The sequence below is a fragment of the Platalea leucorodia genome, assembly GCF_965183815.1.
Source record: "Platalea leucorodia genome assembly, chromosome: 13".
Classification (NCBI taxonomy): Eukaryota; Metazoa; Chordata; class Aves; order Pelecaniformes; family Threskiornithidae; genus Platalea; species Platalea leucorodia.
In genome coordinates this window covers 7,910,282-7,933,865 of record NC_138835.1, presented here as the reverse complement: position 1 = coordinate 7,933,865, position 23,584 = coordinate 7,910,282, and the positions used below count along the sequence as shown (strand labels likewise).

At 40.3% G+C, this 23,584-nt stretch overlaps 1 protein-coding gene across 3 annotated transcripts; it reads left to right on the top strand.

Annotated features, from left to right (window-relative positions):
- The first annotated feature begins 1,893 nt into the window (after positions 1-1,893).
- On the top strand, positions 1,894-17,698 carry PFDN4 (prefoldin subunit 4). 3 transcript variants are annotated; one of them, XR_014229645.1, is made up of 5 exons: positions 1,894-2,122; positions 3,105-3,212; positions 4,136-4,279; positions 4,612-7,005; positions 17,157-17,698. XR_014229645.1 is itself a non-coding variant. In XM_082325761.1 (4 exons), the coding sequence occupies exons 1-4, from the start codon at positions 2,099-2,101 to the stop codon at positions 4,741-4,743; spliced, it is 408 nt and encodes a 135-aa protein (XP_082181887.1). In that variant the 5' UTR covers positions 1,894-2,098; the 3' UTR covers positions 4,744-11,593. The 3 variants fall into 3 exon arrangements, 1 of the variants encoding a protein (XP_082181887.1); XR_014229646.1 differs by lacking the exon at positions 17,157-17,698 and having other exon boundaries at positions 4,612-5,407; positions 6,920-11,593; XM_082325761.1 differs by lacking the exon at positions 17,157-17,698 and having other exon boundaries at positions 4,612-11,593.
- The last annotated feature ends 5,886 nt before the right edge of the window (positions 17,699-23,584 follow it).

Here is a 23,584-nt window from a genome sequence, read left to right as displayed (position 1 = left end):
GCTACTATACTGTTTACATCTACAATGGACAAAGTCAAGTCTGAGAGAGAATGGTGTTAGTGGATGTGCTAAGACTTGAATGGAGCGTGCCATATTTCAGCTCTTCCTAATAAAGCCTAATTGCAGGAAATTAACAGGAAACTTGAAAAATATACACCCATTCTTCTGTTGGGTGTTGTCTTCTATTGTTCTCCACAGATCCCCTTTTGGAATGGACTTTTATGAACTATCATGGAGCAAGGATTCTCCTGCAGCTGCAGGACTGGATTCTCCCTCAGCAACAAGGGGTTCTACCGAAAGCAAACACTAGCACTCTGTTCCACTGATTGGTCCTATATTTTTCATTAAAACACTCATTGGATAACATACAGAGTTATTTATGGTTCAGGCGTTAGCTGGCGGGTGGGAGACGTGAATTTGAACGCCATCAGACAGCAGGGAAGTGTACATCAGCCTCCTGTATCATGAATAAGTGTTTGAAGAACAAGACCATTGCATGCAATCAGGGTATTAGGCTTTTTAAAGCATAGCTTGAGAAAGAAAGGTTAGAAATTTTGCCTTCAGGAAATGGTTTTGATCTTTGGACTCCAAACTGGTGGAGGCGATTCTCAGCAGCTCTGAGAAAAGGTTCAGCAGTTTTGGCTGCCTGGGACTGAATGTGCTGACCCTAAGGAGCTTCTTGGTCACAGCGTTGTCTGGTTTTCTTTCTGGAGATCCAAACTCTCCCCAGATACTGCTGAGTGAGCTGCAGACTCTAACCCAGCTTTACAAATTCCCTTCCAAAGCTTTAAATGCACACCATCCAGGGCCCTGGACTCTCTGCACCCTGGTACTTTCTTTGGGTCTAACTCTAATGACCTTCAGCTGCAGCTCACAGGAGGGCATAGCAGGAAGATGAATCACAGCAAAACACCTGAAGATGTTTTCAAACACCTTTCTGAATCTTACACTGCAGGCTTGTTGCCATCCCCACCTGACACTGGCACAACAGCGTATTGCTCGGAAATCTTTGTAGTTGAGGTGTATTTACATTTTCGAAAGCTCGCGGGTACTGGAGGTGCTGATCATTCTTCAAGAAAGTCTTGACAGACCCAAGCAGGAGCTGATCACAGAGTCTCAAGGAGTCTGAGCCCCTGTTGCCAGCAGCAGTGGCTGAGCCAGCCTCCGCCGGGGCAAACGCCCGCAGAAATCCTGCCAGTTTTGAGCCCTCGCGTCGCTTAACATCCCCACGCACCCGTCCACCAAGGCCCCGGGCTTTTGGATCCTGGGCCTCGTACCCGCTGCAGCTGAGCGTCAGGAGCGCACGATGCCAGGCCTCTCCCCCGCGGTTGTGAAATGTTATGATGACCTGGTTTGGGTTTTTTGTTTTGTTGTGTAGCTGTGAGAGCTAAATCAACATAAGCATGTGGCAGCAATTACGCGGCGTAAATGCCAGCTACCCCTGTTTTTGCTCAGAAGCTGTCAACCAGCCTTTTCAGAAAAATATTTATTTTTGCTTAAAAAGTCCCTCCGCAATGATTTGAACTTGAAGGCCTCTTCCACCTCCGTTTCCAGAAAGGCGCCTGGTTTGGCTGGCGAGGGCTGGGGACAGCTCGGAGGAGTCCCTGGCCCCGGCCCCAGGCTGGGCACGGCCCGACCGCCCCCTGCTCCCCGCTCAGGGGCCGCCCTCCCTGAGGAGGCGCCTTGTACCCCACCCTGCTGCTGCCGGGCCGGGCCGGGCCGGGCCGGGCCCTCACCGGGCGCCCGGGGGCTTGCGGCCTCCGCACCGAGAGGGCGGGAAGCCGAAGCGGCGGCCCCATCTGATGGCGCCACCTGGCGGCGGCGCTGGCAGCCCGCAGCCAGAGCCCTCGTTCTTGCCGGCGGAGGGGCGGAGTCAGGTCCCTTCCCCTTTAAACGGGACGTACCAAGCGCTGCGGGGGTGGGTTGAGCTTTACTGTGTGCCCTGGGGCGCCCGCTGGCAACCCGACGGACTGGGGGCGGTGGGGCGAGGGAGAAGCCCCGAGCCCTGCAGGGTCGCCACCGCCGGTCGCTTTTCCTCGTTTTCCCATGCCTCCGGCTCCTCGTTTGTGGGGAGAGTGAATAGTTCAGTCCTACCAACATGGCCGCCACCATGAAGAAAGCGGTGAGTGCGGGAGGAGGGCACGGAGGGTTTTGTTTCCTTTCCCGGCCTCTCCCTCCGCCGTGGGCTCCCCCTCGAGGAGGGCGCAGCTCCTCCGCTCCCTCCCGGGGCGGCCCGGGCCCTCCGGCCGTTGGGGGCTGTCGTCTCTCGGTGCCGGGGCGGCGCGGCCATGTCGCCTCAGCGCCGTCTCCCGCCGCCTCCTGCCCCTGGCTCCGGCTCTGGCTCCCGCTCCCCAGAGGCGCCTCCCTGAGCGCCGGCTCCCCGTTCGCGCAGCCCCCCGGCGGCAGCCCTGGGCGGGGCCGGAGAGGGGAGCGTCCCTTTCCCTAGGCCGCTGCCGGGGCAGGCCCGCTCCGGGTTAGGCCCTGCCGAAAGCACCCCGGTCGCCTGTGGGTGGGTTAAGGTCCTGGCGTTGTTATCTTGGCTCTGGCGAAATCGCTTGTCGTGCCATCAAACGGGCAAGTGCGGACTGGGTTGCACTGACGTTGCGGAGTCTGTGCCGGTGCAGTTTGTTGTCAAGTGGCAGCAGCTCAGCCCGTGCCCAGCAGCGGGGCCCCTGCCGCCGCCTCCGCGGGTCGGCCGGGGAGGGCCCGCCTCAGGGCCGTTCAGTGGGTCTAACACCTCCTATAGCACAGCTAACCAGTTAGCATAAAATGATGTTGCTGGCAGATTACATCGACAAGTTATGCAGTGCCCTGCAGTGATCAGCAGAGGTGTCCCGTTCAGGTGTCAGTGCTGTGAAGAAAACAACCTTTGGTGTTAGGATGCCATGGAGAGCTGGTGTTTTAATTGGATGTTACTAGGGCCTCTGCCCAGCTAAATGTGGGTATTGCTGATGTCCTTGAGGAGGTGTTTTAAGGAATCAAGTGTATAAGCAGAATGTGGTGGCTGTAAGACTATTTTTCAGAAGCTTTGTAGGAGTTATCCTGTAGTGAGATTCAAGTTAACGTAAGAAATAAAGTCTTCATTTTGACCTTTCCTCCTGCAGGCTGCAGAAGATGTCAATGTTACTTTTGAAGATCAACAGAAAATTAACAAGTTTGCAAGAAATACTAGCAGGATCACAGAGCTGAAAGAAGAAATAGAAGTGAAAAAGGTATATTTGCTTCAAATATAGCTTATTCTTCATTGCTCTGGGTTAATTTTCAGCTGTAACACAGAAAATAGGGGCTGTGGATTACTGCAAGTAATGCTTTGGTTCTGATATGGGATTTTTGATACTTTGAACATAGCCAGAGAATGTTAAAGTGGAAAAAGAAGTACTGAGAAATAAAGGCCACTAGTATATTTCTGCATGCAGTTCTTAGAACTCCTTAGTTGTCATATAGGAAGCATTGTCTATATATAATGGCTGTTTGTAGTGTTCTTAAAATTTCCTGCCAGAGCTTGTTCATATTTATTTTTCCTTGAACCGGTAAGGCAGTTGTTTGTTATGTTTTTCTTTTGATGTGTTGACAGAGATTGTCATTATCAGTGCAGCAGTCCTCTTTTGCTAGGCTGAAGAGGATACATCATTCTAATTTTCTCTTTTAGTATTAATTCACTTTCTTTCAATGTCAGTCATAGCATTTCCAAAGAAGTTTTACCGAGTTTTTAAAAAATGCTAGTACTGTCACAAAATGTTTTCTATAATTATGATATGTATATTGTAAAAAATTGCCTTTTTTTGTTGATGTTCCATTGACGGCTTAAGGTGCTGGGACTCTTAAGCAATCCTACTTTGGCAATAAAGTAATTAACTTTTGCTGTCTTATTTATTAATTTTTTTCTGTTCTCTAGCTAAACTAAAAAATACCTGTGTTAATTATCCTATTAATGACACATAATGAGTATTGACTAGAAATTTCTACTGGTACAGCTCCATTGAATTTAGTGCTTATGCTAAATTACAGGTCTGGAACTGCTAGGATTTTTGCCCAGACTCACGAGTTCATTATTCAACTGATAGCATGACAATGTATACATTGAAATAATTTACCTAGTACAAAGTGACCACCTTTCTTATGTCTTGATAAATAGAAACAGCTTCAGAATTTGGAAGATGCTTGTGATGACATCATGATGCTTGATGATGGTGATTCATTTCTGATACCCTACCAAATTGGAGATGTCTTCATTAGTCATTCCCAAGAAGAGACACAAGAGATGCTGGAGGAGGCAAAGGTTTGTTTAGGCAAAAGGGAGCTCCTTTACTGTACTGGCTGCTATAGTGTAATGAGCACTGGAATGGGATGATTTGCTCATCCTTTGAACTTTTTAGTTTCTAAAGTTCATGTTTGATATATGATTTGAGGAGGGGGATGTTCATGCACGGGAAGTCATAACTGGGATGTCGGTATACAAAGTCATGCTAGCCTTTGGCCCCGTAACAAGTCTCACAGCCTGACTTGGCAAAAAGTTGGCAAAGAGATACGTTTTTATTGTTTATGTGTTGCTGACAAACATGACTGGATTTGTTTTACATAACTAGTTGATTTTTTTTTTTTCTTTTTCAGAAAAGTTTACAAGAAGAAATTGAAGCATTAGAATCCCGAGTAGAATCAATTCAGAGGGTGTTATCTGACCTGAAAGTTCAGCTCTATGCAAAGTTCGGAAATAACATAAATCTTGAGGCTGAGGACAGTTAAAGGTGTTCTAAATATACCATACAACTTTTTCTTGTTTTATTAAATGTTTTGATAACATTGTTTCAATTACATTTAAAAAAAAAATCTACCACATAATTTTTTTTTTTTTTTACTTTCCTGTCTTGGGTTCCATCTATTTAATAAGAGCTTTCTTATTTTGGTTATTGCAGTTATTTATTTGTTCAGGAAAGCATTAGCTTCATACTGTTAGTAAAACATCAAGATTGGAATATTTGCATTGTTTATTAAAGTAATAAAGTCAGGCACATATTGTATTTTCCTTGGTCTTGTTTTCCACTCATGAAAATACCTAAGTATAAAAACAATAGAAATGGAGAATTTTTGATTTGCACTGTAACGGCTGTTTGATAAAAGCTTCTCTGTAGTAGGTAGGGCATGCTCTCCCATTCAGCTGTAATGCTATTTAGCTGGTTTTAGCAGCCCTCTTGGAAATACTAAATCTATCCTTTGTCTTTCAATCTTAGCTCAGATAGCATAAACACTGTTAGCTCAGTGCACAACGTGGCAACAAGTTGACAGGGGAGAAAGGAGGGCTCTTTAAAGCTCACATTGGTATTGAAGAAAAGCTTTTGGAGTCACAGTCGTATTCAGTCATTTACTACTTTGTATTTGGAAATCACAAAAGACGCTGTAAGTCAGAATGGTGAGTCCTAACTTTTTTAATTCTTCTGAACAATCATTTTCTAAATCCACATTTACGTACCAAGTTAACGTCAGAATTGTTCATAATGATGTTGCTATGTCAGCATCAGTCCCTGGAGCTATGTCTCCATCACTATGTGGAGTTGAGTGTAGTTTTTAAATATCTTAATTTGCTGACTCCTTACATCCTTAAAACAATTACGTACTGTCTCACTGTAATCCTGGTTTTGGACTTTTGCCTGCTTTGACTATTGTATTGCTCCATGGAAATACCTGCTCATTATGACTTTATTTTTAAAAATTAAATCTTAGCATACTTAAATCCTCTTTTTAAGCTATTTTCCAAAACAGTGTGGACAGAGAATTCAGTTGGCCAAATATTAATCTACAGACATTGTTCTTAATACAAATAATCAGAGTATGAAATGAATATACTTTTATAAAGTGATTAATACCTGCCTATCGTGTCAATTGTGTAGCATCCCTTCTTCAAACAGCGTGAACGTGGATGAAAAAAAAACCCACTTGGTTTCTCTGTTACTGAAGTAGTTTTAACAGGGTAGTGATATTGCACTTGATCTTCAGTACACCTGAGCAGGATCTCACCAGTGCACTGTTATTTATGAATTACAACATTGTAATTTACATAGTTGTTTACGTAAGTTTATTAACGTTGTGTATAAGGTTTAGCATAGTCATAAGACTGTCTTCAGCAGTGAAGATCTAATACCTCAATACGAGCATACAATGTGTATCAACTGATGGCTGTAAGTCTCAAAAGCTGTGCTAATGTCCTGTCTAGCCCTGGTGTTTCCCAAGTTTCTCTTTGGTAGAATTCCAATGGTTTGTATGCTTCTGCTGCTGGATATGTGTGCAAAGACCCTGGCTATAACTGTACAGACTTTTAACCTTGTTTCCTAACTGGTTGTGGTTTTAATTCAAGCCTATGCCTCAAGAAGAGTTCAATTTTTTCCTTACTTCCTGAGTAAATACTTCAGCTACTCTTAGGTAAAATATGGATATGGTAGCCATGGCAACTCTGTTGCTCTATCTGCCAGCCAGCGCTTGTCGCAAATCAAGTGTTTTGGGCCTTCAAGGAGATACAGGTGTTCCTCTACATAATTTCTGAATGCTTCATACAGTTTTCTATGTTACGTAGACATTTGGCACCAAACTGCTTAGAGCAGTTCTGGGTTGACCAATTACTGTTCTTCTAGGCACTAAAGGGAGAAGAAGGTGGCCAAGTATTTGAGAGCAGCTGATATGAGTATTGTGGACTTAGGTGACTCAGCTCTGCCCTATCCTGCTTTATTAGATATAGCTTTTATTCCAAAACTGTCTTCCAGGATAGTGCAGTTTGAGAGCTAAGTAATGCAAGGCTGCAGTCTTAGGAGGTGCTGGTATCTTGAGGTTTTGTCTTAACAGCTAAACATTCATTTGGTATGTTAAAGTAAACCATCCAATGCACTTGTCTTCATAAACCAAAGAAAATGTTAGAGACTTCTTTTTCCAGGTGAAAACTGAGCTAGTAATGGAGTTTGACCCATAATGAGAAGCATCCAGCAGATGGCATCAAAGAACTGGGAAACCCATTTTACGGTAAGCCTATGCCTGGGCTGTGAGTGCCAGTGCTGATTTTAGTAAAACGAAACTTTGGCTGCAATGATCACATTCTCATTAATTGGTTGGTAACACTTTAAAATTCACTCCTAAGTGACTGCTGTGCCAGCTCTGCTGTTCTGAGCATATTCATGGCTGTGCGGTCTGCAGGTATTTAAAATGATTGTGATTTCCAGATAGGCCATAGTATGGATGTGGCTTCCTTATGGAAAAGGAAAAGGCAGCTAGTAAGGTTTAACTGTGATTCCAGTGGCAGCTATAAACTCAGTGAGGACCTTCCTTCAGTAAAGGACCCAAAGGGAGAATGCTGGTGAGGTGTGAAGAGCTTGCGTTATCCCTGCTGTTCTTGGGTATCCTAGAAGTGGAATTGTCCATATATACAGCCCTGGTGTTTAGGCAAAAGGTGGCTGTTAGAGTTTGGCATTCTTGTGAATGCCAAAAGTCTTTCCTCTCTGGTGCTGGATTTCAGTTCTTTGGGGTTTATTTTGTGACCCCACCCCCTTATTTTCTTTCTTTTTTCTGGTTATCATGGTGTTGGTATATTTTTGGGCATTTCACTAGGCCTTCCTGCACTACTAGAGTTTAGGCTTTTATGGGTATGATGCGTCTTTTCTGTTCGCTTGGTCCTTACTACAAATTGTATGTCCACGCAGCCTTGAAAATCTAGGTGCATTTTTGCACATGTGGTGTCCAGTTTCCTTGTATGGTTTGGACAATTGTGTTTGCAAGTCAGGCGGGTAATTAGCCAACAAACTTTTTCAGATTAGTCTCTGGATTTTTGTAGTTTACAGAACATGCTGTGCCAGGCTATCATTTGATATTTTTATATGCCTAAAATAGAACGTACAGGAAACCCTTTTTTGTTCTCAAGTTGTCATTGTAGAAGTTGATTTGCAGATCATTCATCAGTTGCTTGAAAGTATTTGACACAGTCCTAGTTTTTCCTTTTAATAACCTTTCTCGTCCCTTGTGAGAATACATGCAATTGTTTTCCAGTTGGCATTTATTCTGTTTGGCGCCCCATCTTTTAAGTACTTTTTATTTTTGGTAGATTGGAAATTTCTGCTCTCTCTAATAATGTTTGCCTTACAGTTATCTTGTTCAGATAATGTAAGTCCATGAAAAAAACGTGTTCCTCTGTGCACCTCTGTACATGTCATGAATCATTTAGCTGCACTTGACAATATACATTTTTTAATATTGTTGTCAGAATGCAAATAGTTCACTGTCATTCTCTGTACTGTCAAGGTAGTCACATTTGTAAAGCACTTCAAAGATGAAACACACCATAAAAGTGCCAAGTGTTATTTTAATGTAAGGGCTTTGTTTAGAGCATTGGGCCAATGATCTCTTAGTGATTGAATTGCTATTCAGCTCCATCTTTGTATTAAAATACAGTTTCCATACTGTTTTTGTTTTGCAAGTCATGGAGCCACCAGTGGCTGGCTTTTTGCTTGGTTCCAGCAATTAAAGTAGGTGAACTAGCAAAACTGCAGCCAGTGAAATATAGGTCATTTCAGTGCATGATGTCAAGGAGACTTAACTTACCAGTTTTTCAAAGCAGCCTGATAAAAAAAAAAAAATCTCTAAAACATAGTAGGACACAATTATTATATTTTCAGGGGCTTGTTTGTGATTCTGTATCTTGTCAGCTGATATAAAAATGTTTTCCACATGATGATCTCTACCATAACCTTCTCCAGTGGAACCTTCATTGTTGCTCATCACTTTTGTATAGAAGATCCTCGGATACCATTACCCCCCATAATATAAATGTGGTTGATAATTACTCAATAATTATAGGAAGTGGTGTGTAGCTGAAGTACGGATAACTGTGATATTAACTATCATTTCAAAGAGTAAAAAGAAATTGAATGCTAAATACTAAAGCCATATTTTCTGTAGGAGCAACAGAATTAAGTAGTTTGGCTTGCATGAGTCAGTGGTTCAGATAATTTATCTAATGTTATTCTAATAGTCTGATTCATGAAAGAGAAAAAAATGTGGATGTATATAGGCATGATAAGGCCTGACAAATTATTTACAACCAAGTTTGTCCTTATATTGATTGTATGAGTCACACAGAAAAACAAATTACTTTTGTAATTAAACGTTAGCTGCTGATTGGACTGCACAGAATGCAGTGCGCCAAACAGAGGCGTAAATGGCTATGAAGGATTTCCCTCAGCAAGAGATGAAACAGGTTAAGGGGGACTGCATCCAGCTGTTAGAGATGTAATAAAATAATTGCAAACCTGAGTAGAACATAAGCCATTTACTGCAGAGTTACAAAAATCTTTTGTTTGCTGTTGCTCTCCAAAGCTGGTAGTATACTGTGGCTTTGATCTCAACTTATGAACTGCAGGTGTCATTGGGTGGCCCTCTATACTCGTGCCAGCAAACCCCCCACTTGGGGGTGCTGAGTGGTGGGGTGCAGGGTTATAAGGCAAGTTCATCAAAGGATTGCTTCAGGATAACCGCTGTGATCTGCTCTGGCATTGTTACCGCTTGTACAGGGGAGAGGAGAGACAAGATGTACTTGATGTTGAAATACAGGCTTGGCCAGTACTACACCTGGCCATTTCCTTAAGCTTTTGGGAAAATTTCCTGTTTGCTTTCTCAACACAGCCCAGCACAAGTGAGGAAAAACACTGCTCAGTGGACTTCTAGATTCTGTCAAGTTTTACCCCTTCAAGCGCGGTACAGAAGTCCATGTTGGCACGTTTGGATGATTTTCTTGCTTTGTTAACTGTAGCTAATACGATTGTGCATAGCAGGCTTATAGTGCTCAGGTAAAGTTACAACTTCTTTGAAGTTATATTTACAGTTGAAACTTCTACTGTCTATTAGGTATCTGGATAGAAGTGTGAATTAAACCAGACTGATTGGTAAGGGCTAGTCAATGAACAACAACAACCTATAGCACACAAGTATAAAACCTGACTGCCTTTGGGTACACAATAGCAGTAAATCAACTCGGACAAAAATTATTAATCTCAATGCATATGGCTAAGGACTGATGGTAACTCTACATCCAAGACTGTTTTGTATTAACACTTCAGGGGAAAATAATAAAACTTCCAGTTTCATTTCTGTTGTTTCATTTCTGTACATTTCTTTCTTCCCCAGTTGCTTAATATTGCTATTAAATGTTCATCCATAAAAGCTTTAGTTTGCTTTTGAAAATGTCTCCCAGCACCAATGTTAGACATGTCTATCCTCTCAAACAGCCTCTGGGGAGGGTTTTAAACTTAAGACTTGTCTCTCCTTTGTAGGGGTTAGAGAAGTGTTCCTATGTTTTTCATGTATGTGCTACCTAAGACAAATACATTATGATAATTTATGCTCTTGAAAAGAGAAGAGCAATGGATGTGTTTGTGATGTTCAGGATAGCATTTGTAGTGGTTGACTTTTGATGAGGGAAGCAAGGGTAATGTCAGGCACAGATGGAAATCCTGGCAACTCCTGTGCTGCTCATGTAGATAGCTGTGTTAAACCTCCCATAAAAATGTGCCCCAACTATTTTACATTTTTTTTTTTTTTTCTTTTGAGGTGCAGTCAAAATCATATTAAGGGTGACAGTACATTTATCCCCTCCTTGGCTCATACAGTTGTTTACATGAAAGGAGCACCATTAGGAGATAAGAATTGTAAACAGATACATGGTTAGGTAGGCTAACACAAACATCTCCCTCAAAGTCAGTAGTTGAAGTCATGCACAGTCCTTGGTGTATCTGTAATATTCTCCAGATAGATAGAAATATTAGCAAACTGTTGGTTTCATGTTTGTGGCCAAGATCCTTCATGAAGGCAGGCCTCCTTAAACTCTACAGCATTTCTTCTACCTCCTTCTCCCCTCCCCAGCTACTTTTCCCACTGCAGTAGAGAGTAAATCTGGGAGGCTTACTGAAGCAAGGTAGGAGTACACAAATACATATAGACTACCTAAGCAGATGGGACCATGTTGGTACACTATGCAGAAAATGCTGCTACAGCACATATGCAAACAAATAGAAATATTAAGAATTAGTACTTTTTAAAAAAGGAGCAAAATGGACTGCACTGTAGAAGAGTTTTGGCCATGATTACACATTTTGTTATGGTCATGATCTTTGATTTTATGCAAGTGGTAGTAAAATTAACTGTAGAATTTATTTTACTAGTTAATTTGTTCTACAACACTTGATGGAGCTACAGTTGAGGATGATTAGTGACATGGAGTAGCTGTATGACTGCTTGCAGGTGTTACTATGAGATCACTGTTGCAGAGGTTTTGCGGTTATTCTCTCCCAGATTATCCTCCTCGCAGTTCATTCCGATGTGATGTAGCCAGTGAGGAGATGGTGATATTTATTAATAGCCAAGGAGTGCATTATAGCACTCATGTTTACATGTACAGTCACTTCTCTGGCACCTCATTATTGCAGGTACAAAGTACCATGGGATGAAGAATTGGATATATGATACTCTGTAGGCAAGTGTGGGTTGGTTGGTTGTGGGTTTCTTGTTTTCTTTTTTTTAATTCTTGAAGAAAAAGTAACTAGAGGGCACAAAGTACAAGTTAATAGTCAGCTTTGCATTGGATACAGTAGCTGTAAGACTTTAACAAAGTTCAAAAAAATGGTATTTTACCTATATGATATTGTTACTTTCTACTGTTGTAGCCATCTTTATCTCAAATGAGACATGGAACTTTCATACTACTTTTAATGCTCACCAACTGGTATTTTGCATTTCAGCCACATGTCCTGTAAGTGACACTTAGCTGGCGCTTTGCATTTTTTACATCTAGCTTGGGCTTTGTATGCTTTCACTGTTCCAGACAACAGACAGCTAAGTAGCTGTATGTATTTATAATGCTGTTTGGTGACATCAGCACAAGAACTTTACATCAGGTTGACTTTTATTTATTGTCACTAGCTAGGACTTCTTGACACATAATTTTATTGCCATTACATTTGATATGACAAACATCTTAATAAAATAAAATTGTATTTCATTTTTATCAAAGCAAAGATTTATTTAATATTATCATGAAGTTTCAACTGATGCCTGTTGCTATGACAACATGCAGTAACTTTGTGGTTAGCATAGGAATTATCTCAAGAATTTGCTGGGTTTCATGTCAAAATATGAATAGCTTGCGAAGCTTTCCTTATACTAAACAGGACATGTGGGAGAAAGATCACAGGCTCTTTCCCTCTGCTCCTTAAGTACTGGTTCCAATTCCCTCTTATTTCAAAGGTGAAGTAGTTCCTGATGTCAAAGTTGATACAAAAGTCAGGAAATTTTCAGAGTAATTTGTCTGTAACCTGCTATTTTCATTTGTCCTTGGTACTGCAATGGAGAATACAAAGTTTGCTTTTTATTCCACAGTAGATTTGATGCATTGATAAGGAGCTCTGGATCAGGCTTGGCTACAGTTCACACACTTCTTAGCATGCTGAAAAATATACGTTTAGGCTCTTACTTTTCTCTGCTTACATGGTGACCTGTAGCTTCCTGTTGAAATGTTTATATTTCAATTAATGGAGTGTATAGATGCTAAGATACTGAACACCATTCATAAATTGGAAAAACAAATAAATCATACAATTAAAATAATGTAAAATGAAAAAGTGATTAATTCAGAGCCAAAATAAATCAATTCCCCTTAGCCTTAATGAATTCTGAAAGGAGCAAATAAGAGAGACTCTTGGTAAGTGTAACTTTTCTGAAAAATCTCAGCTATTTCCAGTGACTACCTCTTCATTAATGTGTACGTCTAACTTTATGCTATTTTTCAAATAAGGCCACAAAATTGGTTGTTATGCATCAATGTACCACTTACACCTAGCTGAATTATATGAACCAAATTGTGTCACATTCTATTCTGTTAATCATCATAATAAAAGGACAAAGTTGTAGTTCAGCTTTGAAAATGCTAGTGTCTCGGTCTTTTGGTTGTGAAATAGAACTGAATTAATGAGCTATAGTAGTCTGCATAATTATACAGGAAAAATTTATTTGAGGCGCAAACAAATGTGGAAATTTGCAACAACTCAAAAAAAAATAGAATTATTTCCATTTTACAGCCATTCTGGTTCATTCAGAAGCAAGGGAGTAAGAAAGATCTAAGACCCAACTTAGAGCTTGCTGCGAAAAGGAGACACCATTTGAAATGTCTATACTATATTTTATAGGCAACAGAAATGCAGTAGGGTTTTCTGTTCACGGTGCATTAATGAGTTCCATCCTAGCTATTTCTAAAGGGATTCTGAGCTCACGTGGAAAACAAACAGTGCTTTGGAAAAACACCTAAGCTTCATTTTTATGTGCAGATTTCCTGAATTCATTGCTGTTGCATTTGTACAAAATCACTGTGTGTGGAATTAGGGGTGGAAACACAATGAGCAAATAAGTTTCTTTTTTGTTTTCTGTGTTGTCTTTTTTTTTTTTTATTGGTGTTAGTACCTTCATGAAAAGTCATTGAATTTCATGGCTTTAGGACTTTCTCCCACACAGAGAAAACTGTGGCATTCCCTCTAAATTCTTTCTTTTACCTAGATGTGGAATATTACAGAGTTTATAAGGAATCTTATGATTGTAGTTGGGAACAAGAAGAGATGATACTTTCAGGCATCCAAGCCTTTTTTTATGTCTGAAACAGCTTTGCTGATGATCTTCCGTACAGCAGTAAGGAAGAGGAAAATCCTCAACAATCTGCCTGCTTTTCCCCAGGGTTAAAACTTCAGTTTTGTTGAAGAATTAGAGTTGACCCTTGTCTGCTAAACCATTACTACGTGCCCCAGACACATTAGGCTAGAGGAAGGAAGTGAATTAAACATAAACTTTACCACTATCTATAATGTGGTGAATGTAAGACCACACATGCAAAGATCTCTGCCTTAGTAGAAGCAAATGTCCTCAACTCAAGGTCTGCAAAAGTTGGATGTGATTTGCATTAAGGAAACAGTTTACATTTTTCCTAGACATTGTATTAAAGTTGATGCAAAATTAGTTAGTACCAAAGCCTGTGAGAAATACTGGTTTAGAACAAAAAGTAGTCATTGGTCTTATCTCTTAAGAGAACAGGCAAAAGCAGAAATTGGAAAAAAAATGTGACAGGCATATGTATATATTTTTTTTTTTAATGTCACTGCAATGTAATTTTCAAGATTTTATTACTGTTTTTCACAAATGGAAAATCTGAAAAAGCACATGTCATTACTCATCATATTTTCTATCTTCCCGGTGGCTTATAAAGGGGTACAATCAGTAGGCAAGGCAGCATTACTGTGAAAAGAAAGGACATAGCCATTTTATAAAGAATAATGAGATGAAAAATACAGTAAAACCTACAACTGTTCCCTTCCTTGATTATTGATATTGAGCTTTATTAGAGCATTTAAAAGCTTGGAAGGGATTATAGTCATAGTACTGGCTACCATGGAAATGCCACTTCAAATGATAAACCCCTGAGAGTGACACTGGTATTTCAGAGGATATCGCAAGTAATTATTCAGGTGAAGAAGTGAATTTCTAGTAGCTCTTTGGAATTGATTTCTTTATTCCCCTGCCCCCTTTTCTCCTCCCTTTTAAAAAGAGCTAATCTTATTCCATCTCTGTTCTCTGTGAAGCAGGTATTTGGAATGCTTATCTCAGCTTTCCAAAGCAGCATACAGTACAGTGATTGCAGCTAAAAACACACCTATCCCTAGTGCCTGCAAAATGTTAAAACATAGAAGAATGATTGTTTCTTAGTCCCTAAGGAGAGGAAAATTCTTTTCCTTTAACTGTTGTGACAGTATGAGTGGAACAGAGCCAGACAGCTGTGATGTCCAGTCTGTTGTAGCTAAAGACACAAAATGCATGTAGTTGTCAACTAGCCATTTGTCTGGACTGAGAAAAGCTGGATTTTGAGCATGAAAGTATATTTGAAAGAGCTGGAGATTTGGATGCCTGTTTTTTTAGCAAGAGCCTGTTAAGTACAGCAGTCATTAAAAGAGGAAGCAAAGTAAAGACTTGCTGACATTTATACACTAATCCTTTTGGGTTTACTTTTCAGAGGAGGTTCAAATTGTGTTATATTGTATCTGAACTAGTTCATAAAAGTTGAAGACAGATGAGTATTCAGGCACGTAGAGCATATCCTTTTGAGTACAGTGCAGTTTATAAACTGAGAAAAGTTTAAGCTCCATAATTCTGCTGTCCTTCTTTTAGAGGTTGCATCTATTATTCTCAGGTAATCATAAAATGCCTATCTTTTGCATAAAGATCCAATCAGTGCTAGAAGCTTCACTAAAACAAAATATTTATACTCTGTGTCCCAGGGGCATCACAGCAACTGTGCAAGTATTTTTGTGAAGCTACATACTAACATTCTCCAAACCAAGAATTAGTCATGACAAAGTAATTTTTAGGCCAGAATTGAAGTTAAGAAAAAAGAATCTAAATCCATTGGAGGTATCTATTTTACAGTAATTTCATCTGGTAACTTAGAACTGGAATCTGTGGATTTAAGTGGAAGGGATAAATCTTATCGGAGGGACTTCCTTTCTGTTATTGAACACAGTCTGCTTGCAGATCATGTAAGTGTGGGGCTGAGACTTCACCATTGTACAGAATTTAGAAAGTTAAATTATGGAAACGAAAATCCTCATGGAAGGACTAATAATTCCTCCATTACCAATGCAATGAAACCAAGACTTGAAACACTCCTTGAAGTCTGTCTTACGTCCTCAGCAGAGGATGAATTCCAGCCATTTAACCAGGAGCAGGTACAGCTGTATTCTAAAACTTCAGTGAGGGTTTTGCCTGACATGTACTGACACAGCTTTCTGGACAGTTTACCCACCCAGGATTCAAGAATGTTGCAAACACTTGTCGTGGTTTATTTAACCCCAGCCGGCAGCTAAGCACCACGCAGCCGCTCACTCTCTCCCCCGTGGTGGGATAGGGGAGTAAATTGGAAAGGTAAAAGGGAGAAAACTGGTGGGTTAAGATAAGAACAGTTTAATAATTGAAGTAAAATAAAATAGAACAGTTAAATAGGTAAAGCAAAAGCTGTGCACGCAAACAAAGTGAAACAAGGAATTAATTCGCTACTTCCCGTGGGCAGGCAGGTGTTTGGTCAGCCCCAGGAAAGCAGGGCTCCATCAAGTGTAACGGTTACTTGGGAAGACAAACGCCGTCACGCCGAATGTCCCGCCATTCCTCCTCCTTCCCCCAGTTTATATGCTGAGCATGAGGTCATACGGTACGGAACAGCCCTTTGGCCAGTCTGGGTCAGCTGTCCTGGCCGTGCCCCCTCCCAGCCCCTCCGTGCACCCGGCAGAGCATGGGAAGCTGAAAAGTCCTTGACCAGTGTAAGCACGACTTAGCAACTATTTAGCAACAGCTTAGCACTACTTAGCAAGAAGCAAAACATCGGTGTATCATCAACATTATTCTCATCCTAAACCCTATACCAGCTACTAAGAAGAAAATTAACTCTATCCCAGCTAAAACCAGGACACCCTCTTCTTGGCACATAAGTAGTTTTGGTATATTCACATGAGCCATTTCAACAGAGACTACACAGGATGACAGAAAACTTTAACTTGCCTCTTCAGTTATGGTAAATACAGAATTACATGCTGTTTTAATAATGTGTCTCCTTACAATTGACACAGATGAAGAAAAGCAGCCCCGTGCAGAGTTACTGGAACTGAATAAATAATGATGAACAGTTTATTGAAACACATTGTTCCCATTCTGTTTGCAAACTGGCTGCAAATAGAGTGACTTTTTATTTGATCAATTATTCAAGAAATTCACTAAATAATTCTTGGTCTCCAATGCTGTCATGTCAGCTTTATTAAAAATAGGAGAGATTTGTAAAACAACCTGTTTAATTTGACACAAATCTCATGCTATGGATCTTGTTTGAATGATAGGGACATGGTTTAGTGGTGGACTTGGCAGTGTTAGGTTAACAGTTGGAGTTGATGAGCTTAAAGGTCTTTTCCAACCTAAACAATTCTATGATAGCAACCATTAAGTTGATTAGAATCAGGGTTTTAGTTAAAATGACTTTGCTTTTTCATCTGACATTTGATTTATGTCTAGGCAGCTCTGTATTTGCTTTGAATTTTCTTCTTTTCTTATAGCTACCAGTATTCCTGAAAATCAGCTCATTTACAGTGGCAGCCTCCAGAGGAACACCACCAAATTCTCTGAGATAAGAGTATTACAAGTGGAAGAATTCAGACAAATTCCCAGTGACACTGCAGAGTGTACTTAATTTCAACGGAGTCAGTCCAACTCTTACCATTAACTTCATGTTTTAAGGCATAAGCCGACCATTAACACAGGAAAGAGAACATTTCTCTCTGGATAGATAATTTCAAAGTCATTGACTGGAGATTTTCTTACATTCCACATAAAAATCACAAAAATAACACCTCTCATTGAGGAAGTCAGGGCAACAGCTCTCTAGGCAAAGAAAATGTTGCATAGGTTAGTTCTGTTCTCATACTCACCTTCGTTTTGACCACAGTGGATCACTCTCAAAGGAATGACGTGGGATTTTTAAGCTAAGCTGCTGGGCCCTTTCTGACACTATCATGAGCACAGGGCATTTCAGGACAGCATCCTGACTCACTACAACAATAACAGTTCATTTTGATTGGATGCTGTGAGACTATAAAAAAAGCTTAATTTCTCATTTTTTGAACATTTAACCAAAATCGGCATGCTGTTGAAAATTTTTAATAAATTTTAATTTTTTTTAATGAAGTTTCTGTTCAGTTCTTTTTCTCATCCTCAGATTAGCTAGATGTATTTACTTATCTGTCTCAGCTACTGCAAGGGTGAATTAGTCAACCTTTTCAGAGCTTTGTAAAGCATCTTGTAGGTGTCAAGATTTTAAGTAATCTCTCAGATAGCATTTATCGCTATATTTAATAGGCTTTCAATTAGAATGCCAATTAAAACTGATTTATTTTAAAGAAACAGACATATTTTTAATTACAGTGTGCACATTCAGACTTGTATTTAATTGCAACAAGATTGCTGAAATGCTTTCTATTCCTAGATGCACAAGGACAAAGCTTTTACTCAGTTCTCTGCAATTAGGATGAAGTGGGAACGTTATCTCAGCAGGTGCAGAATAGCTCAGAAGGGAAGAGCTGAGGAGCCAATTTTTGTGGCCCTGCTGGCTGAATGGCTGTAATATTCTAGAGGTCTGCCCCAAAACAGGATCTGGTTGCCTGCATTTGTTGTGCTGAAGTCTGCAAACAGGCTCAAGAGAAGCTGGGATTAGTTGTGGTAGCTGGATATCCCTCTTCTACTGCAGAGTTCACCATCCTGTGTTGAAATTCTTCACAACCGATACGACTAATGCCTCAAGAAAGGGGCAGTGTTGCAGACAACCACAGCGCAGGTCCTGAGCTCCCCTGCAGTCTGCTCAGTGTGACTTCTGTGGGACTGTAAGTGCATGATGCTCTAATCTTGTTCAGCTGGGGCTAGCATCATCTGCCTTCTGCAAGATGCTCTTGACCCTGCTGGAAAGTAACGGTGGACTGGAAGAATGGTTTAAATGAGACTACTTGGGTTATACCATATTGTGCCCCGGAGGCAAGAAGGGCAGGCTCCAGCCCTTAGATTCTGGTCCAACAAAGGCCTGAAAAGTGCACATAATCCCAGCCTGTAAGCAGTCTCACTGAAAACAATAGGACTGTATAAATATTTCAGAAGTTTGATAACAGCAAAATGCTTTCCTAAGTCAGGTGTTTAATATGCAGTGTCTGCAAACCAGAGCCCCTATTCAGTATTACTTCCTTTCCATCATGCTCTCAGATCTTGCTTTGCAAGTTCTATCTGTATTTTCTTTTACCTTGGAACACGCTATACTGGTATTAAAAGGTGGTCTGATTTATGGTTTAGATTTTTTTATCCATTTGTAAAGCAGCATATCGAGTCTTAATATGTCATCTATCAGCACTGTAAATCTCATGCTTCTAGATATTCTGATGTCAAGGCGAACTGCGGTCTTTGAAGTTTTAATACAGTAATCCCCTTACCAGCCAAAGGAAAGGTTTTCAAGATACCAATTTCCTTCAGTTTTTCAGTGTGTTATGACTACACATAAAAGCTGTGCTTCACTAACTACAGTTAGAGGAAGTGCATCTCTTGTGACACTTCACATAGCTAAGGATTTTAAGTGTAGATTTGGAACATCATAGCATTCTAAATAGTGACACCGATCACTGGTGTGATCTGAAGTTATCCTGTAAAAATAGTTAACTATCTTCTCACAAGGAGCCTGTGTTTGTCTCAGTGGCTTTATCACTTGTCAGCTAAGGCAGGATAACTATGCATCGCATTTTGCAAGAGCAAAATAAATCGTTAGCTTAAAACCACCACAAAGCTTTCACCATCAGTCATTCACATTAAAAAACACTTGACTTCAGGTTAGTCTTCTTGCTACTCAGTATTAATATTCTCATATTCCTTTAGAAAATAGTGGCTAAATATTGAATTCATAGGTTCTTAGAAAAATGCCCAGCATGACATTACGTATAGTAACTGTAATGGTGGTCTGTTCCCACATCAGTATTTAAGTACCTCTTTTCTGTAAGATCTGAAGTCAAAAAGTTGAAGATTGAAGAATTTTGAAGCAGAATGTGACAAATATCTGGACTGTGTACCATATGCAAAATGGAACAGAATAAGCTTTTCAGCCACTTCTATAATTAAAGTAAACAAGGCTAAAATAAACCCAGAGTGGAAAATAAATTGAGCTGAGGATATGATTACACCTAATTTTCATGGGCTTCATATCATTCTGCATTCACACCATAATTCCCCTTCAGCACAACTGTAAGCATTTTGTTCTCGTCTGGTCCTTGATTCCTCTTATCCAAAGGAACAACTTTATCCATAAGCATCAGGAAGACTATGAATGTCCAGCCTCTCTCCATGATAAATGTCATACTTTCAGGGAAAAGCTGCATTTGAATGCTTTCTCCCCGCTGCTGTTATATTCTTGGCACACACTCCAAATTTGAGCAAAAAAGATAGACCTAGTCTTGTAAGTCATTTTCTTGATTGATCTAATTTACCTTGAAGGTTAATGTATTCTAAACTAATTCCGAGATTAATAAGCGCTTAAAGATATAGGAAAGACATTTAACTGTATACCAGATGAGTGTTGTAACCTAGTTTATTATCTCTTCAATGACTTTGGGAGTTCATTTGATGAGATTTAAGAGTTCTTTCATTGTTTGATACACAGAGTGGCAGATGCAAAGCAAAAAGGTGTTTTCAGAGCTCGCTAGTTAATTCTGAAAACAAGGATGTAATTCTATTTGCTTATACTGCATAATTCAAATAAAACATTTATGTTCAAGGTGATAATTAATGTTTTTTCTTATAGCATTCATTAAAATTCTTTCAGTGATTAAATAATTAGTTGGACCAGAACAACGCTGGACCTGCCCATTCTCCAGCCTGCTTTGGACTTCTAGGACAACAGAATTGATGACGCTGCTCTTCCTGGTTTTTTGCAAGACTACACCAGAATACCAATACAGAGCTTTGCCTTTATCTTAAGGAACCATGTCAAGTGTAGGTGTTGCCTTTTTCAAATATAAAAAAATGCAAGTCTGTTGTATGCCTAGTGGTTTTGGATGTATCCTCTTTCTGCTGGAAAAAATTGTCCGGTAATTTTCTGAAGAATTTGTGTCTGACCTGATAGAACTAGCAGATGGAAATGTGAGACAGTCCTTTATGCGCCCAGGAGCTCTCACTGTGCTGCCATACGTTCGAAAGTCTCAGACACTTTCCAGTGTAAGTGGAGATGCTAGTTGTGGCTTAGAGGTATTTGGGCTGAAGATCTGCATAGTAAGTCCTGCTTTTGTGGGAAGCTCTGTACATATGCACTAAACAGAAGCATTCTTGGGTGCATCAGATATATTGTGCATATACAAAAAAAAATTGCATGACATATATGCAGCAAGTCCAAAGTTTTTCAAAACCCTGGACAGAAATACTGTACGCTGAGGCTATAACGTAGTGTGTTTTGGCCTGGCTGGTTGCAGCAGGAGATCAAAGCTGAATGAAGGCTGAGCTCTATATGTCCTTCTGGTAGTCCAGTTCCAGACTTCTTCCTATCTGGTGGAAGGAACACAGGCTGCTTCATCTGTATTACGTAGATTATGTGAGAGCTTTACACACGAGCTTGTGGCCCAAGTACTTTTCTGAGTGGTGCTAAGGATCTGCTCCCAGACCAGGAACTCAGTTCTGTATAAACAGAGGAGCGAGTTGTGTGATATTTGCAAATGCTGAACATCTTCAGCTGTCAGAAATTGGTGAGAGTTGCAAGTATTAAACAGCAGTAGGGAACAGATCAGGCAAATAATGTCAATTTACTGTAAATATTTTGTTTTATATTTACAGCCAGATAGATACCAAAATTGTGAGTGAGCCGTTAGGTGCATTAGTACCTCTGAATATTGTGTGTGTGGCCCCATTCACTGACTTTTAAAAATAACAAAGATGATATACAAGGTGTTTTGTTGCCAAGAGTATAGTATCCTACTGCTTGTAGAGCTTTATCTGGGTTTTTATCTCAAACCGTTGTTGCGTGAACAATGAATGCACAATGAGCCCTGGCTACCTGATTTATGTCTGCAAGCTCCTGATGACTTCATAGCTCATGAGTGTCAGAGCAAAACTGAGCCCAGATTGATTTATGAAGGGTCATCAATAACGAGTGGAAGAAAAGGACTGATCTAGAATCAGGGCTCTGTATGCAACACTGGGCTAGACAGGTACCCAAATAAAACCTATTTCATACCTAACCCAAGCCAAGAGTTACAGAGTTATAAAATAGTTATAAATGAAGAAAACCCACCACAGGCTTTGTGGAGCTTCAGGTACCATTATGGGGATCTATGCATAAGTTCTATTAATAATACAAAAGCTTTTCATTTGGAGGTTCTGCTGGGCTGTCAGAGGGAATAAAAGACCTAGCAAAAAGAGATAAGTGTGTTCAGAGTCAGTGAAAACCTTGACAAACACTAAGAAAGAAACAGAATCAAGTGGATGAACTGATGAATAGATATACAGATCTATTAGAAAATGCAGTGTACTGGTGCCTTGCTTCAGACACATCCCATCAGCAATGAGTGGTACGCATCCCTCTACTCCCTCAAAATGGTCTCTCAGGGCTTTCTTTGTCCCCTCAAACTGGAAAACATAGGAAAGGCAGGATTTCAAAAGTGTCATTTTCTTTACCATTGACAATTAAAAAAAAAAGTAAAAACAGACAGCAAAAATTATCTTATCTCGGACAGCCCAGTACTAGAATGCTTTTTTGAGAATAATACAGTCCAGTACATGCTGTTTGACTCATGACAGAGCTTAAAATGCAGAAGAGATGCAGCCAGTGAGGTGTTTGTCAGAGAAGTACAGAATAGCATATCTGTTCTGTTTCTTATCAGTGAATTTGACCAAAGCATTTGACACTGTCAAGACCCGGACTTTCACAGTGACCTGCAAGTTAGTTTCTCCAAGGCAAAAATCTGAAACACCTGTAAAATTCCTTCAGGAGCCTTGGGATTTTAGCATGCCCTGAGAGGGAGAGGATTGTTTCTCAAGAATGCAAGCAGAGACAGAATCAGATGCAAGCCAGGAAGGCGTCCACAGCAAGTTAAGATGAGTAGCTGTGACAGTATCATGAGACTGTTCTGTGACAGAAAGCCTGGCAGATGGTGCAGGCTGACCCTTGTATCACTGATGGGCCAGCACTGTTTTGTGAGTGCAGCTGAACAGACCATGAAGTTTTACAAGCACTGAATCACATTGATTCGCTGATAACTGCCCCACGGAAGAAAGCACGTACACAAAAAATCATGAAGCTGATTATAAGCTTGGTCTGAGAGGTATAGACTAGTAATAAACTTGGGGAAAAAAGACATTATGCATGTTATTTTGTATCACAGCCTGTCATTAGTGATTATAATTCACAACATATGTTAGCCATGAAAATTTTTGCTATTTTGGAAATACATTATTGGAGGGTGTTCTCTTGGACAAAGACCTGTCAAATATCATTAGCACAGCCTCTCCATCTTTTGTGTTTCTTTTTTTAAGAAATAAAGCTTGGAAGCAATACGGTATCAGTCTCTAGATTAAATTAAAGGTCTGCAAAGTGGATGCTTTATCTAATTTTCTATACAAGGAGGCACAGATTTGCTACTGATAATGCATACAGCTCAGGAGAGATTTCATCTGCTTACCACGCTCTGCATTCAAGGTAGGAGGAAGTTTTCTTATAAATCATTTTACAGCATAGCAGTCTTCCAGGGAGCTGAAACCATGATCATTACTGCACACTTCACTGGGCTGGTCTTATACCTGGAATGGAAGACAACAGTTTTAGAAGATTGCCAAGTCAGATGTTACTTGGTGAACTGAAAGAGGGAGTATGTCAGCAGGGCAGTCAGATGAAAGTATTCAAGGAAATACTGAAGCACAACCTCAAGCCACATGGCGTTGGTATCGATGCAGCTGGGAATTATTGACAGCAAAG